This window comes from Ailuropoda melanoleuca, chromosome 6, assembly GCF_002007445.2.
Source record: "Ailuropoda melanoleuca isolate Jingjing chromosome 6, ASM200744v2, whole genome shotgun sequence".
Classification (NCBI taxonomy): domain Eukaryota; kingdom Metazoa; phylum Chordata; class Mammalia; order Carnivora; family Ursidae; genus Ailuropoda; species Ailuropoda melanoleuca.
Window position 1 is genome coordinate 57229593 of NC_048223.1, and position 24055 is coordinate 57253647.

General features: G+C 39.7%; 1 protein-coding gene across 4 annotated transcripts in view; it reads right to left on the minus strand.

Annotated features, from left to right (window-relative positions):
- TBCE (tubulin folding cofactor E) overlaps positions 1 to 24055 on the minus strand; it is an 82244-nt gene that overhangs the window by 33485 nt on the left and 24704 nt on the right. For all 4 annotated transcript variants that reach the window (XR_004626113.1, XR_004626114.1, XM_034662482.1 and 1 more), the window contains exon 3: positions 2366 to 2450. Coding sequence is in view for 2 of the 4 variants with exons in the window: in XM_034662482.1 (XP_034518373.1) it covers positions 2366 to 2450 (85 nt within the window). In the remaining 2 variants the exon portion in view is untranslated. The remainder of the gene's footprint in view (positions 1 to 2365; positions 2451 to 24055) is intronic.

Sequence of the window (24055 nt, forward strand, 5' to 3'; positions counted from 1 at the left end):
GCTCAGACTGAAACTAAAGAGTGACATGAAATGATCAACCCCCACTCCCGCCCACCACCCAAGTAGTCGATGTGACACAGTCAGAAGAGGATTAGGGAGTAGACCAGATCACCTCCTAAGGCAGAAAACATGGGTTTTGACAGGGAAGAAGTGTGTATGGTATACTAGGAAGAGATCTCAATAAACTTAATAACAAATACATGTAATCTGTTTTGTCTGATGCAGAGATTCCAAGATACTGATATAATCTCTATTAGTCATGTTCTAATTATGCCAACACAAGCATTAACAACTATAATGGTGACTCCTTTAGTCTAGACCACTGGTTCTCCACCACATCAGACCAAATGCTCCCTTCTGTACTGCCCCATAAATATCTGAAATGGAATTCATACTTAACATTACCTACCCATATAGGACTTAAAATCAACAAAAGTCTCATTTTAATGAAATGAAAGAACAGTAGTTTGTAACAGGAGAATACATATTTTAGTCTGTAAATACTCAGGCATGACTACACTCAATAACATGATGAAATAAGGAAATGCTGTTCCAAGGGCAAGAATCCAAACACTGAGTCCCTGTCCCTGAACGGAGGCCTCCCACCAGCACTTCAGGGCAAAGCCTGAAGATCTGTCAGGACTGAAACAACTCTTGATTTACCCTAAGAATAGCCAAGACTGAAGACATCATTCCAGCAGAGCCCATTAAGGTCTATGCAATCACGAATGATGTGGGCAAGCTTTTAGAAGAGGGAACTGTGCTGGGCAGGCTCTTTAGGAAAAGTGCCTTCACTGGAAGGTGTAGGAGGTCATGGTTCAGGTAGGTGAGGGATCAACAGGCCAGGATAAGAAATTTCTATTTCCTTGGGGCGCCTGGGTGGCACAGTGGTTGGGCGTCTGCCTTCGGCTCAGGGCGTGATCCCGGCGTTATGGGATCGAGTCCCACATCGGGCTCCTCTGCTGAGCCTGCTTCTTCCTCTCCCACTCCCCCTGCTTGTGTTCCCTCTCTCGCTGGCTGTCTCTATCTCTGTCAAATAAATAAATAAAATCTTAAAAAAAAAAAAAAAAAGAAATTTCTATTTCCACACCTCTCTAAATGTATCTTCCATGAACTCTTGACACATTCTGAGCTGGCCTCATTCCATGTCTGCCATCTGCCTCGACAAACATGTTGATTCTACTTCCATCCCAATTCTCTAAAATTACAGAATTGTAGGCCAGGAAATGTATTTTGTATTATCTAATTTTGATCCCCATTTCAGAGGTTAGTAAATTTAGTCTCGTTCGGTGTCATGAGGGTTGTTAAGAGCAGAGTTAGAGGCCTCTTGACTTCCAGGCCAGGACTGTGTTCATTGTGCCACACTTAAGGAAAAATAAGCTTGATGTTAAAAGATCTTTTTGAGGGACGCCTGAGCGGCTCAGTCGGTTAAGCCTCTGCCATTGGCTCAGGTCATGATTCCAGGGTCCTGGGATCGAGTCCGCATTGGTCTCCCTGCTTCACAGGGATTCTGCTTCTCCCTCTCCCTGCCTTCCCCCTGGCTTGTGCTCTCTCTCTCTCTCTCAAATAAACAAAAAAACAACAACTTTCTGAGAAACTGAAACCTACTACGGAAAACAACAAAAACTTAAAAAATCCTGTCTGAAAGCATCCCAACCATCCTTTTCAAAGCTTCATGAAGTTTCTCTGAAATCAAGCAGTTAAAAATATTAGTAGATATGCAATATAAGGTGTAACTCTTTCCAAGATAAGAGCTTTTTTTAATGGTGGCCTAGCATTCCACTATTTGGATGTTCTGTATTTTGTTTAATCAACTGCTTCTTATTGGATACCTAGGCTATTTCTCTTTTTCATTATTCACTTAGTGAATTGTAAATTGTTAATGAATCATTGAGAAATGTTTATATTTATCCAATTTAAAAAAGCTGTCAAAAAACAAAACACAGGGGCGCCTGGGTAGTGCAGTCGTTGGGCATCTGCCTTTGGCTCAGGGCGTGATCCCGGCATACCGGGATCGAGTCCCACATGGGGCTCCTCCGCTGGGAGCCTGCTTCTTCCTCTCCCACTCCCCCCTACTTGTGTTCCCTCTCTCGCTGGCTGTCTATCTCTGTTACATAAATAAATAAATAATGTTTAAAAAAAACACACACACATAAAGGAAAAAGCAAGCAACCACACTTGTGAACTTAAGAGCCAGAGTTTTAAAAACAAAGGGGAAAAAAAACTCTGCACATTGTTTTTTTTAGAATACAAATTCTACATTATAACTATGCCCAAAGCCAAACATTTCTTCTTCTCCATCCCCCTTTATTCAATTACTGAATATTACCCCAAATAACCATGCAAATTCATAATGAAAAATTACCTGCATTTAAAATACACAGTCCCCTCATGGCTTCCATCATGCTTTCCTCTCTCAGGATTGTCCCATTCTACTCCTAACCAGAGTCCTAGCAGAAGAAGAAAAACCAAATGAGGAATAAGTGAGAACAGAGATAATTAATGCTCCTTTTTGCTGCAAATACAAAGACAGTTGGCAATGGAAACCCTGTTACACGGACACCGCTGGGGGCAAAAAATATCTTTTGAAAAAGAGCAAGTTAACCTTAGACTCGGGACTGGAATCAGCAAATATGATAGACAGCATGTTTGGTTCAAAAGCCAACAAAAACTACAACTGCAGGAAACAACAGCTAAAATTTACTGAGCACTTACTGAATGCCAGAAACTTTTCTTTGCATTATTTCATGTTATCCTCACAACAGACATTTCATCTTTGTAAAGCAGATAGTGTTACCTTCTTTTTTACCAATTCCTGGACAAATATGCAAGTTTTTGGAGTCCTAGTCCACTAATCTGCTTTTCATAAAATAAAAATCTATATATACACAGTATCCTTATTCAACATAGGTAAAATAACTCGCTCAAAGTCACACAACTTCAAATCCAGGTCATTCTAACTCCAGAAGCCAAGGCTTACCCATCACACTTTGCTGTCTGTGACTCATACCTTATATTTGAATACTACCTCAGTTTCCAGGGCATTTTCTTTACCTTTCCTCCTCCCTTCCACTCTATATACAGCACCGTGCTAGGTGCAAAAGAAAGACGGAGAGGTTCACATCTGGATCAACCCTCCTGGTGGAAACTAGAAAAGCTAGATAAATTGTTTTTGAAAATCACTTTGCATCAATTATGATGGCAAAAAGTCAAACAAAACAAGCGCTGGTGAGGATGTAGAAAAATTAGAACCCTTGTGCATTGCTGATGGGAATGTAAAATGCTGCAGCCACTATGGAAAACAGTAGGATAATTCCTCAAAAAGCTGAACATAGAATTACCAAATGATCTAGCAACTCCACTTCTGGGTATGTACCTAAAAGAAGCGAAAGCAGGGACTCAGACACCTGCATATTTAGGGTTATAGCAGCATTATACACAATAGCCAAAGGCAGAAGCCACCCCGCTGTCCACTGATGATGCACGGAAAACAAAATGTGGTGTATCCAGCCATTAAAAGGAATGAAATTCTGAGACACGCTATAGCATGGCTGAACTTTGAAGACATTATGCTAAAATGACATAAGTGAACACAAAAAGATAGGATTCCACATATATGAGACACCTGGAGCAGTCAAACTCATAGACACAAAGTAAAATGGGGGTTGTCAGGGGCTGAGAGAAGAGAATGGGGAGTTACTATTTAATGGGAACAGAGTTCAGTTTCATAAAATGAAGAGCTCCAGATACACGGTGGTGAGGGCTGCACAACACTGTTAATGTACTTAATACCACTGGACTCTACACTGAAAAATGGTTAAAATGGTCAATTTAGTTGTGTATATTTCCTACAATTTTAAAAATATGTGTACATCCCAGAGAGTTACTAAGGCAGCAAAGAATTACAAGGCCAACATGTGGGAGAAGAGGGAAACCCAAAGAGTTGGACTAATAAGCACTTAGAGCAATATTTTCCCCTGAGGCATCGATAATCCTGATATAAGAAGCTAAAAAGCTGAACAGAGCTTTAGACAGATTTCAGGAGCTAAGAAATCAATACTGAAAAATCACACCCCCCCAGGGAAGGTGAAACTACTGAGAAACTCTCTAGGATGTGTACTGGGCTCAAGACATCTTCATTCTAAGGGTAAGGAAGAACCAGTGTTAAATAAACTAACCCTTGAAGGAATTAAAGGCCAACTTCAAATAATCTTATTCTCAGATAAATTTAAAGCAATCTAGGATTGCTACTGACCCCAGCTACCTGCCCAAGTAAATTTCCATCTTTTCTGGAGGAAAATAACACTATTGCAAAGCTCGAATTATAATTTTTCATCATCATATCTGGCACTCCAACAAAAATATCCGAGCATAGAAAAAGACAAAGACTCTGTGACTGAGAACCAAGGAAAACAACAGTCAACATAAACAGATTCATCAGTCATCTGCATAATGGAGTTTTAACTATGTTTAATATTTTCAGGAAAATAAAAAATGAGCTTGAAATTTCAGCAGAAAATTTTTAAACTGTATTTTTTTGAACCCTAAATAAAAATTCTGAAACTGAAAAACACAATTCAAAGGGCTACACCCAAAGGGATACATGTATCCTTATAGTTTACTGCAGCATTCTTTACAATAGCCAAGATATGGAAGCAGCCTAAGTGTCCACAGATGGATGAATGGACAAAGAAGATGTGGTCTATATATACAACGGAACATTACTCAGCCATAAAAAAGAATGAAATCTTGCCATTTGCAATGGCATGGATGAAGCCAGAGGATATAATGCTAAGCAAAATAAGTCAGAGAAAAACAAATACCATATTTCACTCAGATGTGGAATTTAAGAAACAAAACAAATGAGCAAAGGGGAAAGAAAAAGAAACAAATCAAGAAACAGACTCTTTTTTTTTTTTTAAAGATTTTATTTATTTATTTGACAAAGAGAGAGAGACAGCCAGCGAGAGAGGGAACACAAGCAGGGGGAGTGGGAGAGGAAAGCAGGCTCACAGCAGAGGAGCCCGATGTGGGGCTCGATCCCGTAACGCCGGGATCACGCCCTGAGCCGAAGGCAGATGCTTAACCACTGTGCCACCCAGGCACCCCAAGAAACAGACTCTTAATTATAGAGAACAAACTGATGGTTACCAGAGGAGAGGTGGGTGGGGGATGGGTGAAACAGTTGAAGAGGATTAAGGAGCACACTTGTCATGATGAGCACACAGTGATGTATGGAATTGTTGAATGAATATAATGTACATACAACACCATATGTTAACAGGAATTAAAATAAAAACCTAAAAAAAAAAAAAAAGACAACCCAACTGAAAAATGGATAAAGGACTTGAACAGACATTTCTCCAAAGATATACAAATGCCCAATAAACACATGAAATGACGATCATTTTTTTTTAAAGATTTTATTTATTTATTTATTTATTTGACAGAGATAGAGACAGCCAGCGAGAGAGGGAACACAAGCAGGGGGAGTGAGAGAGGAAGAAGCAGGCTCCCAGCGGAGGAGCCTGATGTGGGGCTCGATCCCAGATCGCTGGGATCATGCCCTGAGCCAAAGGCAGACGCTTAACGACTGAGCCACCCAGGCGCCCCGAAAAGACGATCATTAATCATCACAGAAATCCAAATCAAAACCACAATGAGATACCTCACACTTAATAGTATGGCTATAATCAAAATAATGGAAAGTAACAAATGCTGGCAAGGATGTGGAAAAACTGGAACTCTCATACACTGCTGGCGAAAACATAAAATGGTGTTGCCACTGTGGAAAATATTTTGGTGGTTCCTAAAAAAGCTAAATGTAGAATTACCATATGATTCATCTATTCTACTTACAGGCATATAACCACAAGCATTAAAAAAGACTCAGACACTTGTATGCCAATATTGATTGCAGCACTACTCGCAACAGCCAAAAGGTAGAAATAACCCAAATACCCATCAACAGATGGACAGACAAAAAGCGTGATATACGTACAATGGAATATTCAGCCATAAAAAGGAATGAAGTTCTCACACATGGATGAACCTCGAAGACATTCAGTTAAATAAAATAAGCCATCCTGAAAGGACAAATGCTATCTATATGGTTCTACTTATATGAGGTACCCAAGAGTAGTCACTATTTACCTTTACACTTAAAAATGGCTTAAGGTGAAAAAAAACAGGTTAAGGTGGTAAATTTTATGTTATGTATATTACCACAATTAAATATTTTAAATTTTAAAAACAGCAGGGAGGAAGAGATGAATAGGTGGGGCACAGGGAATTTTTAAGGCGGTGAACCTACTCTGTATGATACACACCATCATCAATTTTCCCAAACCGACAGAATATACAACACCAAGAGTGAACTTCAATGGACTTGGAGTGATAATGATTTATCAATACAGGTTTGTCAATTGCAACAAATGCATACTCTGTTGGGGAACCTGGTAATGGGGTAGGCTACGCCTGTGTGAGGGCAGGAGGAAATCTCTCTACCTGTACTTCAATTTTGCTGTGAACTTAAAACTACTCTAAAAAATAAAGCTCATTCAAAAAAAGTTAAAATGGTAAATTTTGTTATATTTTACAATTTAAAAAATTTAACAAAAAATGGTCAAATACCGAACTTTATGTTTTATATGCATGTAACCACAATTAAAAAAAAATTTAAAAACAATGACAATTTCGGCAAAGAAAAATTAATAGGGTGATCTTCAAGGATAAAGAAAACCATCCCAGATGAAAACCTGAGGATACAGAGGGGAAGAAATGGGTAAATATATGGATAAATCTAAATTAATAAAAATGATATAAACTAATATCAGCTCTTGGAGTTTTATATGCACAAAGATTAAAACATCCACCATATGAGTTAGGAAGTGGGTAAGCAGAATTAGTATTCAAGTAGTCTAAGGTCTTTGCATGAGTCCAGGAAGAAGTAAAATTACTAATTAGACTTTTGTAGGTCAAAGATGCATGTTTTGATCTCCATGATAATTACTTAATAAAAAATGTATGATTAGGGACACCTCGGTGGCTCAGTTGGTTAAGCGTCTGCCGTTGGCTCAGGTCATGATCCTAGGGTCCTGGGATCGAGTCCCGTACTGGGTTCCCTGCTGGGCACGGAGCCTGCTTATCCCTCTCCTGCCACTCCCCCCCTGCTTGTGTGCTCTCTCTCTCTGACAAATAAATAAAATCTTTTTTAAAAATTGTATGATTAATAGAAAGGAAAAGTAAAGTTTAAAAAATAATCCAGTAGTGTTTACCCCAAAGATACAGATGTAGTAAAGAGAAGGGCCATATGCACCCCAATGTTCATAGCAGCATTGTCCACAATAGCTAAATTGTGGAAGGAGCCGAGATGCCCTTCAACAGATGACTGCATTAAGAAGCTGTGGTCCATATATACAATGGAATATTACTCAGCTATCAGAAAGAACGAATTCTCAACATTTGCTGCAACATGGACGGCACTGGAGGAGATAATGCTAAGTGAAATAAGTCAAGCAGAGAAAGACAATTATCATATGATTTCTCTCATCTATGGAACATAAGAACTAGGATGATCGGTAGGGGAAGAAAGGGATAAAGAAAAGGGCGGTAATCAGAAGGGGGAATGAAACATGAGAGACTATGGACTATGAGAAACAAACTGAAGACTTCAGAGGGGAGGAGGGTGGGGGAATGGGATAGTCTGGTGATGGGTAGTAAGGAGGGCACGTATTGCATGGTGCACTGGGTGTTATACGCAACTAATGAAGCATCGAACTTTACATCGCAATCCGGGGATGTACTGTATGGTGATTAACATAATATAATAAAAAAAATCATTAAAAAAAATAATAATAAAAATAAAAAATAAAAAATAATCCAGTAATGGGGGGGAGGAGGGGAAAAAAGAGGAAAAAAAAAAGGCACAGGCAAGACAGATAGAAAGCAAACAGTAAAATGGAAGATATAAACCCAAATTATCAACAAAAAGTGAAACAAGAAAGGACTAAATGTTCTGATTAAGAGAGTAAGCAGAAACTGTCACTGGGATTTTTATAGGGATCAAACAGAATCTATAGATTGCTTTGGGTGGTACTGACATTTTAATAATATTGACTCTTCCAATCCATGAACATGGGATGTCTTTTCCATATTTGTGTTTCATTTCTTTAAGCAACATTTTATAGTTTTCACTGTATATGTCTTTCACCTCCCAGGTTAATTCCCAAGTATTTCATTCTTTTTGATGCGGTACATGTATACAATGGAGTATTATACAGCCTTTACAAGGAAGGAAGGTCCAACACATACTGCAGCATGGATGAACGTTGAGGACATTATGCTCAGTGAGATACGCCAGTCATAAAAGATAAATTCCATAAAGGCTCAGGTCACGATCTCAGGGTTCTGATGTCAAGCCCTGCATCAGTCTACACACTCAGCAGAGTTTGCTTGAGATTCTTTTCCTCTCCTTTCCCCTCTGCTCCTCCTCTCCATTCACATGCACACCCTCTCTCTAAATTAAAAAATAAAATCCTAGAAAAAAAAAAATAACCATAGTCAAATTCCCAAGAGACAGAAAGTAGAGTGGTTGCTAGGGACTGGCAAGAGAGGAACATGAGAAACTACAGGTTAATGAGTACGAAATTTGAGTTTGGGAAGATTAAAAAAAAATGTTCTGGAGATGGATGGTGGTGATGGCTACCCAACAATATGAATGTACCCAATGCCACGGAACTACACACTTAAAAAATGTAAAAAATGTAAATTTTTATACTCTGTGCATTTTACCACAATAAAAATATAGAAGACTGAAATCACAGAGTAGCTTCTCTGTACACAGTGGAATTCAGTTGGAAGTCAATAAAGAAAGGTTTATTAGAAAATCCTCATGTGTAGAAATTAAGCCATATCATTCTAAATTACCTTGCATCAAAAAAGAAAGCACGGAGCACAAGGGTGGCGCAGTTGGTTGAGGGTCCAATCTTGATTTCCACTCAGGTCATGATCTCAGGGTCCTGGGATCAAGCCCCACATCAGGCTCCTATACCAGCAGGGAGTCTGCTAGAGATTCTCTCTCCCTCTCCCTCTGCTTCTGCCCCTCCGCCTCCCCCCGCCCCCCCCCACACGTTTGTGTGCTCTCTCTCAAATAAATACATAAATCTTTAAAAAAAAAAAAAAGCACAGGGGTGCCTGGGTGGCTCAGGTGGTTAAGCGTCTGTCTTTGTCTCGGGTCATGGTCTTGGGGACCTGGGATAGAGCCCCAGGATGGGTTCCCAGCTCAGTGGGGAGTCAGCTTCTCCCTCTCCCTCTGCCTCTCCCCCTGCTTGTACTCTTTCTCGAATAGATCAAATCTTTACAAAATAATAAAATTTTTAATTTTAATTTTTAAAAAAGCACAATGCAAATTAGAAAATATTTTGAACAGAATGATGATAAAAATACCACATGTCAATATTTGGGAAATGTAGCCACAAGCTGCATTCTGAGAGAAACTTAAAGACTTAAGTGTATAGGTTAGATGGAAGATCACCTATCTCAAAATGTTAAGGGGAGAAAAACAGGCCAAATTAAACCTATAGAAAAGAGAAGGAAGTAAATAATAAAGGAAAAATGAATAGGCTGGAAAAATAAATAAGACTGTTTCTTGCCAGAAAACATCTCAAAGATTTCTAACAGGGATACATGTGAAAACCAGCAGCCATTATACAAAGACTAACTCTTGGAATAAAAGTGAGCGCAGGTGCTTTGGAAGCAGAGACAAGAAGACCGTTACATTGTTGGGGGTGGTGTGTGGGAAAGACGTGCAGTAGTAACAGGAAGGGAACCTTGAAGGGAAAATAGCGGAAGCCAAAGTATAGTAGCGCTCAAGACCTGTTTAGGGAGCCTCAAAAAGTCACGCACAGTTAGAGCTGGAGGTGTAGCCCAGGGTGGGGGCAGGAGCCCACAGCAGAAGAAAAAGACTAGCAGGGGTGAAAAGAGGCTGAGCCCTAACTTAAAATTCTCATATGACACGGGAAAGAGCTTGGACTTTATCCTGCTTCTCCTGAAGTTAAATAGCATGGAGATAGGATAAAACAAGAAACCGAAGCTCAGGGAAAAACAAGTCACTTGCTCAAGGGAAAACTTTCTTCCTCCAATCTCACAGCACTTCTGATATCATATGTGTGGGGGGGTTTCCACCCCAAGAAATTCTCCAATTCTTGGCAGACAAAAACTGGGTGTCCCACAATTTACCTCAAAGCTGATACTAGCTGGCCAGATTAGTTCAGACGCCACAGGTTAAGGGCTCAGTCCCAAAAGAATGCCCCCATTTCAGATGCCAGTCACAAGTCCCAGGCTGTCACCTGTACTTCTCAGCCACGAGCTATAAATCAGGGGTTTCCACAGCTCATACTGAGGTTTGATCATTTGCTAGAACTGCTCACAGAAATCAAGAAAACCCTTATGTTTACCAGTTTACTAGGAAAGATATAACAAAGAACAGATGAACAGCTACAGAAGGGGTACCCAGAAGGGTCTTGAGCACAGGATTCGGTCCCCACAGTTTGAGGTATACCACCCTGTCAGCATGTGGGTATGGTCACCAACCCAGAAGCCCTCCAAACCCCACAGTTTCAGGATTTTCATGGAGATTCCTCATGTAGGCATGATTGATTATTCATCCCCAGCCCCTCTTCCCTCTCTAAAGAATGGAGGTGAGGCTGAAAGTTCCACACTCCTAATTAAGGTGTGGTCTTTCTGGTGACCAGCCCCCATCCAGAAGCTATCTAGGGTACCCCAGCCACCAGTCATCATGAAGCATAGTAGACACTCATCACTTTGGAGACTCCAAGGGCTTTCTTTAGAAGTTGTTGGTGTCAGGAACGGGGGTTGAAGACCAAATATTAGAACATGTGAAAATCAGTAATAAGAAATCTCACTAAAATGTAGTCAGGAGGTTTCACAGAGGGAGCTCTCACCCTACCATCACTGGTAGTCAACTGCAGACCCAACAGGAAGAGCTGAACTTGACTTTACATGGACTTGACCTTGCATCCAGACACTACTCTATTATTCCAGCTAAAAGTAGAGACGCGCAGCCAATGAAAAGCCATCTCATGCCTACATGAGCCAATAGCTCAGCCAAGGAAAAGCCACCATACTATGAACTCCCACTTTACGCCAGTGGACTTTTAGTTTATAACAGACTTCCCAACTTATCCCTCTCCTCCTTAAAAAGCATGCTTCTCCTTTATTCCTTCTGACCTTCCTATGGATTTTGCCACAGTTTATTTATACTGGATTGCAATTCTCTTTTATTCCTAAAAAATCCCCTCCCCCCTTTTTTAAATGGCCGTGTTTTTAAGTAACCGCTATATCCAACACGGAGCTTGAACTCATCACCCAGAGATCAAGAGTTCCACCAACTGAGCCAGGCACCCCTAAATAAGCCCATTTTTTGCTGGTAAAATAACTGGCAATTTTTATTTTATTTTTTTAAAGATCTTATTTTAGATAGTGCAAGCGGAGGTAGGGACAGAAGGAAAGGAAGAGAATCCTCAGGCAGACACACTGCTGGAGGCGGAGCTTAATCCCAGGAGCCTGAGATCGTCACCTAAGACCAATCAGAGGCTCAACAGAATGAGCCACTCAGGCGCCCCTTGGCTGTTTTTTTAATTTCTTTTTATTTATTTATTTTTTTAAAGATTTTTACTTATTTGACAGAGAGCAAGCACAAGGAAGGGGAATGGCAGGCAGAGGGAGAGGAAGACTCCTAGCTGAGCAGGGAGCCAGAAGAGGGGCTTGATCCCAGGATGCTGGGATCATGACCTGAGCCAAAGGCAGACACTAAACCGACTAAGCCACCCAGGTGCCCATTTAAGATTTTATTTATTTGAGAGAGGGAGAGAACACAAGTGGGGTGGAGGGGCAGCGAGAGCGGGAGACGGAGACTCCCCGCTGAGCAAGGAGCCCAACATGGGACTGGATCCTAGGACCCCGGATTCACGAGGTAAGCTGAAGGCAGACTCTTAACCAACTGAATCATCGAGGCTCCCCAGCAGATTTTCAAGATTAACAAACAAAAGATGCTCCTAGCATCCCTAACACACAAGAAATTACATGGGTTTGGGGAGCTTTGTGTCAGGAACCTGAGGCAGAGACCAAGTATATTTTCCTGATTATGTCACATTTGCCAAAATAACACAGTAAAAAAGGAGCAAGCTCTGTATTAGCAGACACACAATTCTTTTGTGTCTTAATCCACTTTTTGTTAAACAAAGGCCTTTCTATAAGAAATAAATTCAAGTAATGTTATTCACCATAAAAGCTGTCAGAATGAATTGCGTTGGTGGACATTACTAAGGCCATTCACACTGCAAGGAACAAGTCACTTCTCAAAGTAACACAGGTGGAAAGAGCAAGGCCAGCATGCAATTGTGATCCCCTGTAACTCTGATGAAGCACCCCTCGTATTTGGCAAGCTATCAGCCCACCCACTGAAGATAGCATAGTAAGTACAGAAAGCAGTAGAGATGAGAAAGCCGACCGAAGTGGCAGCTGGAAAGACCACCTCATCAGTCAGGTCCCAACACTGGAAGATCCAGGCTTCTGCCTCCTACATGCCAGGGGGGATAAGACCCTGACTAGCGGCACTCTACCAAATTCAAATCTGCAACACACTGAAGCAGGTTTATTAATTTACAATGATAAATAAAACTGTTACCCAAACCTACATATTCTGTCTAGATTCTTTCCCTGGACATCAAGACACATGAAAAACCAACTGTAATCAGACACTTCACTAAAACCCCAAGAATTAAAAATGAATCCAATGAACTGGCAATCATATTCCCTCAAATAAGTTATATCCACACAAAAGCCAGCACACAGATATTTATAGCAGCTTTTTTCATCATTGCCACAGCTCGGAAGCATGGGCAAACGGTGGTACCTCCAGACTATGGAGTACTACGTAACATTAAAAAGAAATGAGCTGGGACACCCAGGGTGGCTCAGTGGGTTAAGCATCTGCCTTCAGCTCAGGTCAGTCCCGGAATCGAGTCCTACATCAGGCTCCCTGCTCTGCAGGGAGTCTGCTTGTCCCTGTCCCTCCTCCCGCCCACTCATACTCTCTCTCTCATTCTCTGTCTCAAATAAATAAAATCTTTGAAGGAAGGAAGGGTGGAAGGGAGGGAGGGAGGGAGGGAGAGGGGGAGAGAGAGAGAGAGAGAGAGAAAGAGAAAGAAAGAAAGAAAGAAAGAAAGAAAGAAGAAGAAAGAAGAAGAAAGAAAGAAGAAAGAAAAGAAAAGAAAAGAAAAGAAAAGAAAAGAAAAGAAAAGAAAAGAAAAGAAGCTATCAAGCCATGAAAAGACATGGAGGAAATTTAAATGCATACGACAAAGTGAAAAAAAGGTGAAACTATGGGGACAGTAAAAAATATCAGTGGTTACAAGGCTGAGGGAAGAGGAAGAGAGGAATAGGCAGTGCACAGGGAAATTTTAGGCTAGTGAAACTATTCTGTGCAATATTATAATGGTGGATGAAGTCATTGTACATATGTCAAAACCCATAAAACGTACACTTACCAAGAGTGAACTCTGATGTAAACGACGGACTTCGGGGGATTATGAGAAATACACAGAATCTTCCATCTTCATTAACAACGTTGCTAATCTGATTCATTCAGTGTTGATCTTTACAAAATTACTCTCAGAGAGGGTACAGTTTAGAGCCTCCAACTACGGACAACAGCTCATAGTTGAAACTAAGTCAAAGTTTCGATACTTCAGCAGCTGGAATCACACAACTACAAGATTCGTCTAAACTGCCTCGGGTGATTTGAAATCATGACGTAGGTTGTCCTACGGCAACTGTGCTCTAGGAATAGGCCATTAGCACCAGGAAATAGTCTTTGGCTTTTGTAATATGTAACTTGAGAATGTCTAAGAAAAATTTGCAGTAACTTAAATTAAAAAAAAAAATCAGGGAAAAGAAAACTAGATGCTGGAAGATCAAAAGTCATTAACAAAAAGGGGGCTGTGGTGGGGGGGGAGAAGCATTCAAAAAGCAGAGTCATTGAAAAAATAGCAATGTAGTACAAAACCTAGCTCTGAGTTTCCCTGCAGCAAGAAAAAGATGCAAAATTCCTGACTAGTAGTAGAAACTTCTCAGTTCATTAGAAGAAAACCTTTTTTCCCTGTCCCTAAGCTAACAGTAAATTGTCCTGGGAGTGCTTGTATAAGGGGCATCGAATAAGCGAATGGCCAACACCTCCCACCTGGTTATAGCTTTACCACATTCTCCCTGGTGTTACCCAAGTGGCTATTCCCAAGGAATCAAAACTTAAGCATTCTCAAAGTGTGGAATCAGAATCTTCTAGGGAGCATGTTAAAAATGAGTCCTAAGCCCTAACTCCGACCTAGTGAATTAGAATCTCTGGATGTAGAATCTGAGAATTTATATTTTTAACAAGTACTCCAGGCAGACTGCATTAGACTTCCCAACTTCAACAGATGTTATCTTGGCTAGTTTTCTAATTAGAGTGAAATGACAGCAATTTCAAACTGACATAAGGTATCATATACTGCTAATCCAAATACAAGGTACACAGTTGAAAAGAAAAATGTTTAATATATTAAAGACCACACTTTCTGACCCTGAAGGCCATAAAGTATAGATTTTTATATTTATACATCAATTTCCTGACAGATGACAATGAGTACCATGCTCTAACAAAAATCAATATTCTAGGGGCGCCTGGGTGGCACAGCAGTTAAGCCTCTGCCTTTGGCTCAGGGCGTGATCCCAGCATTATGGGATCGAGCCCCACATCAGGCTCCTCTGCTGTGAGCCTGCTTCTTCCTCTCCCACTCCCCCTGCTTGTGTTCCCTCTCTCGCTGGCTGTCTCTATCTCTGTCAAATAAATAAATAAAATATTTTTAAAAAATCAATATTCTATTATGATTTTCCTACAGGTGGAAATTAAGTGGAGGTCTGTAATCTACAATGGTAGAAACTTTGGATTGGCAGCAGACCTATCCACCGAGACTTGGCAGGCCAAAAAGGACTGGCATAATATATTCAGGGTACTAAACGAGAAAAATACAGAGCCAAGAATACGTTATCCAGCTAGGCTGTCACTGAAAATAGGAGAGTAAAAAGCTTCCAGGACAAACAGAAACCAAAAGAATCTGTGATAACCAAACCAGCCCTACAAGAAATATTGAAAGGGATCCTCTAAACAAAGAGAGACCCCAAAAGTAACACAGACCAGAAAGGAACAAAGACAATATACAATAACAGTCACCTTACAGGCAATACAATGGCACTAAACTCCTATCTTTCAATAGTTACCCTGAAAGTAAATGGGCTAAATGCCCCCATCAAAAGACACAGGGTATCACATTGGATAAAAAAGCAAGACCCACAGATATGCTGTCTGCAAGAGACTCATTTTAGACCCAAAGACACCTCCAGATTGAAAGTCAGGGGTTAGAAAACAATTTATCATGCTAATGGACATCAAAAGAAACCTGGGGTGGCAATCCTTATATCAGAAAAATTAGATTTTAAACCAAAGACTGTAATAAGAAATGAGGAGGGACACTATATCATACTTAAAGGGCCTATCCAACAAGAAGATGTAACAATTGTCAGTATTTATGCCCATAACATGGGAGCAGCCAAATATATAAGCCAATTAATAACAAAATCAAAGAAACACATCGATGATAATACAATAATAGTAGGGGACATTAACACTCCCCTCACTGCAAAGGACAGATCATTTAAGCAGAAGATCAGCAAGGAAATAGGGCTCTAAATGACACACTAGACACATTGGACTTCACACATATATTCAGAGCATTTCACCCTAAAGCCACAGAAGACACATTCTTCTTGAGTGCACATGGGACATTCTCCAGAAGAGATCACATCCTGGGTCACAAATCAGGTCTCAACCGGTGCCAAAAGACTGGGATCATTCTCTGCATATTTTCAGACCACAGTGCTTTGAAACTCAAATTCAATCACAAGAGGAAATTTGGAAAGAATTCAAATACATGGATGTTAAAGAGCATCCTACTAAAGAATGAATGGGTCAACCAGGAAATTAAAGAAGAATTTAAAAAATTCAAGGAACAAATGAAAATGAAAACACAATGCTCAAAACCTTTGGGATGCAACAAAGGCACTCCTAAGAGGGAAGTACATAACAATACAAGCCTTTCTCAAGAAACAAGAAAGATCTCAAATACACAACCTAACCTTACACCTAAACAAGATGGAGAAAGAACAGCAAATAGAGCCTAAACCCAGAAGCAGAAGAAAAATAATAAAAGATCAGAGCAGAAATCAATGAAATAGAAATCAAAAGAATAGTAGAACAGATCAATGAAACTAGGAGCTGGTTCTTTGAAAGAATTAATAAGATTGACAAACCCCTGGCCAGACTTACCAAAAGAAAAGAGACAGGGCCCAAATAAACAAAATCATGAATGAAAGAGGAGAGATCACAACCAACATTGAAGAAATACAAACAATTATAAGAACATACTATGAGCAACTATATGCCAACAAATTAGACAATCTGGAAGAAATGGATGCATTCCTAGAGATGCCTAAACTACCAAAACTGAACGAGGAAGAAATAAAAAACCTGAACAGACCCATAACCAGCAAGAAAATTAAAGCAATAATCCAAAAATCTCCCAACAAACAAGAGCCCAGGGCCAGATAGCTTCCCAGAGGAATCCTACCAAACATTTAAAGAAGAATTAATATCTATTCTTCTGAAACTGTTCCAAAAAGTAGAAATGGAAGGAAAACTTCCAAGCTCATTTTATGAGGCCAACATTACCTTGATCCCAAAACGNTTATGAGGCCAACATTACCTTGCTCCCAAAACCAGACAAAGGCCCCACCACCAAAAAGGAGAATTACAGACCAGTATCCCTGATGAACATGGATGCAAACATTCTCACCAAAATACTAGCCAACAGGGTCCAACAGTACATTAAAACGATTATTCACCACGACCAAGTGGGATTTATTCCTGAACTGCAAGGTGGGTTCAACACCCACAGATCAATCAATGTGACACACTACATTAATATGAGAAAGGACTAGAACCATATGATCCTCTCCATAGGTGCAGAAAAAGCATTTGACAAAGTACAGCATCCTTTCTTGCTGAAAACTCTTCACAGTGTAGGGACAGAGGGTACATACCTCAATATTATAAAAGCCATCTATGAAAAACCCACAGAGAATATCATTCTCAATGGGGAAAAACAGAGGTTTTCGCTTAAGCTCAGGAATACAGCAGGGATGTCCCCTATCACCACTGCTGTTCAATACAGTACCAGAAGTCCTAGCCTCAGCAATCAGACAACAACAAAAAAAAATAAAAACATCCAAATTGGCAAAGAAGAAGTCAAACTCTCAACTCTCTGCAGACGACATGATACCCCACGTGGAAAACCCAAAAAGACTCCACCCCAAAATTGCTAGAACTCATACAGGAATTCAGTAAAGTGGCAGGACAGAAAATCAATGCACAGAAATCAGTTGCATTCCTATACACCAACGAGATAGAAGAAAGAGAAATTAAGGCATCGATCCCATTCACAACTGCACCAAAAACCAGAAGATACCTAGGAATAAATCTAACCCAAGAGGCAAAGCATCTGTACTCAGAAAACAATAGAACACTCATGAAAGAAACTGAGGAAGACACAAAGAAATGGAAAAACATTCCATGCTCATGGACTGGAAGAACAAATATTGTGAGGTCTATGCTACCTAGAGCAATCTACCCATATTCAATGCAATCCCTGTCAAAATACCATCAACGTTATTTCCACAGAACTGGAACAAATCATCCTAAAATCTGTATGGAACCAGAAAAGACCCCGAATAGCCAGAGGAATGTTTTGAAAAAGAAAACCAAAGCTGGTGGCATCGCAATTCTGGACTTCAAGCTCTATTACAAAGCTGTTATCATCAAGACAGTATGGTACTGGCACAAAAACACACAGATCAATGGAACAGGATAGAGAATCCAGAAATGGACACTCAACTCTGTGGTCAACTAATCTTCGACAAAACAGTAAAGAATATTTAATGGAAAAAAGACAGTCTCTTCAACGAATGGTGTTGGGAAAATTGGACAGCCACATGCAGAAGAATGAAACTGGACCATTTCCTTACACCATACACAAAAATAGACTCAAAATGGATGAAAGACCCCAATGTGAGACAGCAATCCATCAAAATCCTTGAGGAGAACACAGGCAGCAACCTCTTCGACCTTGGCTGCAGCAACTTCTTGCTAGACACATCGCCAAAGGCAAGGGAAACAAAGGGAAAAATGAACTATTGGGACTTCATAAAGATAAAAAGCTTTTGCATAGCCAAAAAAATAGTCAACAAAACCAAAAGACAACTGACAGAATGGGAAAAGATATCTGCAAATGACATATCAGATAAAGGGCTAGTATCCAAAATGTATAATGAACACATCAAACTCAATACCCAAAGAACAAATAATCCAATCAAGAATTGGGCTGAAGGCATGAACAGACATTTCCCTGAAGACAACAAATGGCCAACAGACACATGAAAAAGTACTCAACGTCACTCGGCATCAGGGAAATACAAATCAAACCCACACGAGATACCACCTCATACCAGTCAGAATGGCTAAAATTAGCAAGTCAGGAAACCACAGATGTTGGCGAGGATGCAGAGAAAGGGAAACCCTCCTACACTGTTGGTGGGACTGCAAGCTGGTGTAGCCACTCAGGAAAACAATATGGAGGTTCCTCAAAAAGTTGAAAATAGAGCTACCCTACAACCCAGCAATTGCACTACTGGGTATTTACCCCAAACATACAAATGTAGTGATCTGAAGGGGCACCTGCACCCCAATGTTTATAGCGGCAACGTGCACAATAGCCAAACTATGGAAAGAGTCCAGATATCCGCTGACAGATGAACGGATAAAGAAGATGTGGTATATACATACATACATACACACACACACACACACACACACACACACACACTCTGGAATATTATGCAGCCACCAAAAACTGACACCTTGCCATTTGCAACGACATGGATGGAACTAGAGGGTATTATGCTATGTGAAATAAGTCAATCAGAGAAAGACAATTATTGTGCGATCTCACTGATATGTGGAATTTGAGAAACAAGGCAGAGGATCATAGAGGAAGAAAGGAAGAGATGAAACAAGAAGAAACCAGAGAGGGAGACAAACCATAACAGACTTAATCTCAGGAAAGAAACTGAGGGTTGCTGGAGTGGAGGGGGTGGGAGTGATGGGGTGGCTGTGTGATGGCCATTGGGGAGGGTATGTGTTGTGGGGATCACTGTGTGTTGTGTAAGACTGATGAATCACAGACCCGTACCCCTGAAACAAATACTACATGTTATAATTAGAAAAATAAATACCATACCCTATAAAGTGATGGTTCATACATCACAGTTAAAAAAAAAAAAGATGGAAATGAAGTGTTCTGAGTACTTTTTTTCTGATTCACAACAAGTACAGCAAACATTTAAAAAGTTCTTGCTTCCTGTCAGGCACAGGTCTAAATGCTTTATATATATATTATATTATAATAATTATTATATATTGAATCATCAAAACAACCTTTCAACATAGAGGGCCATCCCCTTCAGCACAATTGTGGGCTACAGAAATACCGCTAACTTCCAAGAGCAAGAATTCTCTCTCAGGAAGCAACCCCTATCTGTCCAAAGTCTCAAAGAAGTATACACTTGAGTACCAAATTTTTTGCATCTACACATACAGAAGAGGTGACCGGGGGCCTAAAATACCGAAGTTATAAATTACCAAATGCCTATTATTCCTATAATAAAATCTGTTACCAATTTTAAGCAGGGCTACATCCCAGTGATAAACAAGGTAAAAAAAGCATCTTGAATTAAATGTATTACCTATTTAAATGACACTATTTACAATTTTCCATCTGAATACTATCACGTGTCTGTCAAAGACAACAACTTTGGTTCTAACATAATGTTTAAATGTTCTTCTAGACAACAAGTAGTAAACTTTACCCATTTCTTTCATCAGCTCCCAGAACATGAAAACATATCCTATCACCACCACATTTAAACACACATATGCCTTTCTATTTGCTCTGGTAGAAGGACCAAAGCATGATTCATTTGAAAATTTCTCAAAGAAGAGCACTGTTGTACATACTTCACGCAGAGATTTGCTACCAAATAGCTTGTGTTGACTCTGATTCTCAATGTAGTATTAGTTCAATAAAAGCTGTGGGAAAAAACATTAAAAACCTTGGAATAACAACAGCAACAAAACAACACTAATAAAGTACAATCAATAAATGTTATTTAGGGGCACCTGGGTGGCTCAATTGGTTAAGCATCTGCCTTCAGCTCAGGTCATGATCCCAGGATCCTGGGATCGAAGCCCCACATAGGGCTCCTTGCTCAGCGGGGAGTCTGCTTCTCCCTATCCCTCTGCCTGCCACTCCCCCTGCTTATGCGTGCTCTCTCTGTCAAATAAATAAAATCTTTAAAAAATATTGTATTTTAGACAGAGATAGCGCACGTATGCGTACCAGCAGGGGGAGGGGCAGAGAGAGAGGGAGAAACAGACTCTCCGCTGAGCGGGGAGCCCAACTCAGGGATCAATCCCAGTACCCTGAGATCATGACCTAAGCAGAAGGCAGATGCTTAACTGACTGAACCACCCAGGCATCCCTGTGATCACCCATTTTAAAGAATGGACACACTCCACCTTAGGACTAATCTACAAAAACTATAAACCAAGAAGTTATTAGGACAAAGTTTTTCAATAATCTGGTTTATTTAGTGGCTTACATAAACTCTGTTTACCATAAAAGAACTCTATTCACCAATAACACAATATGAATCAAAATTTGAGTTTTAAGATTTTATTTATTTATTTGTCAGAGAGAGCACAAGCAGGGGGAACTGCAGGCAGAGGGAGAAGCAGGCTCACCGCTGAGCAAGGAGTCCCACGTGGGACTCAATTCCAGGACCCTGGGATCATGACCTGAGCCAAAGGCAGACGCTCAACCAACAGAGCCACCCAGGCGTCCCCAAAATTTGAGTTTAAAATGTACATACTATTTTGTAAGAAAATGTATTTACTTTTTGGGGATGCATGAAGTATTCAGAGACAAAATGCCACTATGCACATCACTTTATTAAAAATGCTTAGGCAGGACGCCTGGGTGGTTCAGTTTGTTAAGCATCTGCCTTTAGCTTAGGTCATGATCGCTGGGTTCTGGGATTGAGCCCCACAGTGGGCTCCCTGCTCAGTGGGGAGCCTGCTTCTCCCTTTCCCTCTGCCACTCCCCCTGTTTGTGCTCTCTCGTGCTCTCTGTTAAATGTATAAATAAAATCTTTAAAAAAATAAAAATAAAATGCTTAGGCAAAAAATATAAATGAAGCAAATAAGGCAAAGTGTTACCAAACTTAAACTGACATAACAAGTGTAACAGGTGTTCCTTATACTATTCTCTGCTGTATGTCTGAATCATTTACAATAAGTACTAAAAAAAAAATGCACATATTCTCTTTCAACCTCTTCTACCTCTAAGAATTATGTATGTAACAAATATAGCTGTGTCAACTAAAAATGGCCTAGAAACAACTGACCCGACAGCAATGAGCATGCCTAGAGGTCAGACTGGGGTGCTCCAAACACTATCTGCCACTTAAAAAAAAGGCACAACCTTGGAGAAATAGCTGATTGTGATGTGGGGCAAAAGGTGTAAGATGAACCCTTCACATGATAGCTTCCTTATCATCTCAGTAAGAAAAGCACAAAACCATTGGGTCACATCAAAAGTACTCAGGAGGCAATCTGAAGGGGTTCCTTCTGGCCAAATATGGGACAGTCTGAGCATCAATAAGGATAACAGCAATGGATTAAATAGATCAAGTATGTTTAAACCCATGACTTTATAAAGATTTTTTAAAAAAATTCATTGGTTTCCTGAGTCAATTCTTTTTTATGAAGACAAATAAAAGGAAAAAAATCTAACATTTATCCTGCCTTTCAATCACCCAATTATTTAGAAGGCAGGGAAATTTTCCACGATATAAGTTGTCCATCAGAAGAATGATAAAAGAGAATTAGAATTTCATCATTTGAAAACCCCAAATAATTGATATAAACAATGTTCATCAAGAGGGGCTAACATCACAAAAAGAGATACAACCAGACAATCATGTGCCTCCTTAAGTATGCATTACCTAGAGTATTTGTGCCAAAAAGGAGATACCAAACCTGAATCTGATAAACCCTATATATAACTACCAATTTATAGGAAATGTAGAGACAGAAACAGATGTTAATGACATCATGTGGATGTAATCAGAAGAATCCAGAACATGGGAAATTTTAGAAGACAAACACAATTTTTTAAACAAATTGCAAAGAAGAAAAAAAGGTATGTGGAAGATCAATCTAGGAAATCCAATATCCAACCAATAGGAGTGGCAGAAAAAGAAAGCAGATAAAATGGAAGGGTAAAAATTATCAAAGATAATCTTAGAAGAAAACATCTCATAACTAAAAAGGTACACGTGACCTCAATTAAATAGCCTTAACCAAGAAAACACCTAGAACCAATCAGTGAAAAAAACACCCACAGCTGGACACTTCTGCTCTTCATCATAAGCCCTTAGCCACTATATTTTATCATGCTCATGTATTATCTTAATAGACACTTAAAAGAAACACAGCACCAAGGCTTCAAGAATGGCCCAGAAGATTAATTAGCACTATTACTAAATGAAACTATAAGAAAATCTTGTGATATAAGTATATTAAAAACAACATAATCCAAGACCTAAAAAAAAAAAAAATCTGCTTCTTTCATCATGGAAAATTATAATCTTCTAAAACACAAGAAAAAAAATGGGGGTGCCTGGGTGGCACAGCGGTTAAGCGTCTGCCTTCGGCTCAGGGCATGATCCCGGCGTTATGGGATCTAGCCCCACATCGCTCCTCTGCTATGAGCCTGCTTCTTCCTCTCCCACTCCCCCTGCTTGTGTTCCCTCTCTCGCTGGCTGTCTCTATCTCTGTCGAATACATAAATAAAATCTTTAAAAAAAAAGAATTCTATCAGATTCATTTTTTTAAAAGATTTTATTTATGTATTCGACAGAGACAGAGATCTTAAAAAAAATGAATCTGATATTCTTTTTTTTAAAAGATTTTATTTATGTATTTGACAGAGACCTTAAAAAAAATGAATCTGATAGAATTTTTTTTTAAAGATTTCATTTATGTATTCGACAGAGACAGAGATCTTAAAAAAATGAATCTGATAGAATTCTTTTTTTTTTTTAAGATTTTATTTATGTATTCGACAGAGACAGAGATCTTAAAAAAAATGAATCTGATATTCTTTTTTTTAAAAGATTTTATTTATGTATTTGACAGAGACCTTAAAAAAAATGAATCTGATAGAATTTTTTTTTAAAGATTTCATTTATGTATTCGACAGAGACAGAGATCTTAAAAAAATGAATCTGATAGAATTTTTTTTTTTTTAAGATTTTATTTATGTATTCGACAGAGACAGAGACAGCCAGCGAGAGAGGGAACACAAGCAGCGGGAGTGGGAGAGGAAGAAGCAGGCTCCTAGCGGAGGAGCCTGATGTGGGGCTCGATCCCATAACGCCGGGATCACGCCCTAAGCCGAAGGCAGACGCTTAACTGCTGTGCCATCCAGGCGCCCCACTGATCGAATTCTTATAATGAGCCTCAGAGATGTGCATGATAGAGTCAGACTCCTGGAGAGTTCCAGGTTAGAAGGTGGAATCTGGGGGGCTGGAATTGGTAAGAAGATGTGAGGAATGGAGAAAAATACTAAAAAAAAAAAAAAAAAAAATCAAAGGCAGACTTCTTTCTGACTTTGCTAAGTCAACTGTTCCCTGATGAATTCACATTGCCAATCTCTCTTTTCGATAGGTGCGAATGCATTTCAATCACTATTTAGGATCAATA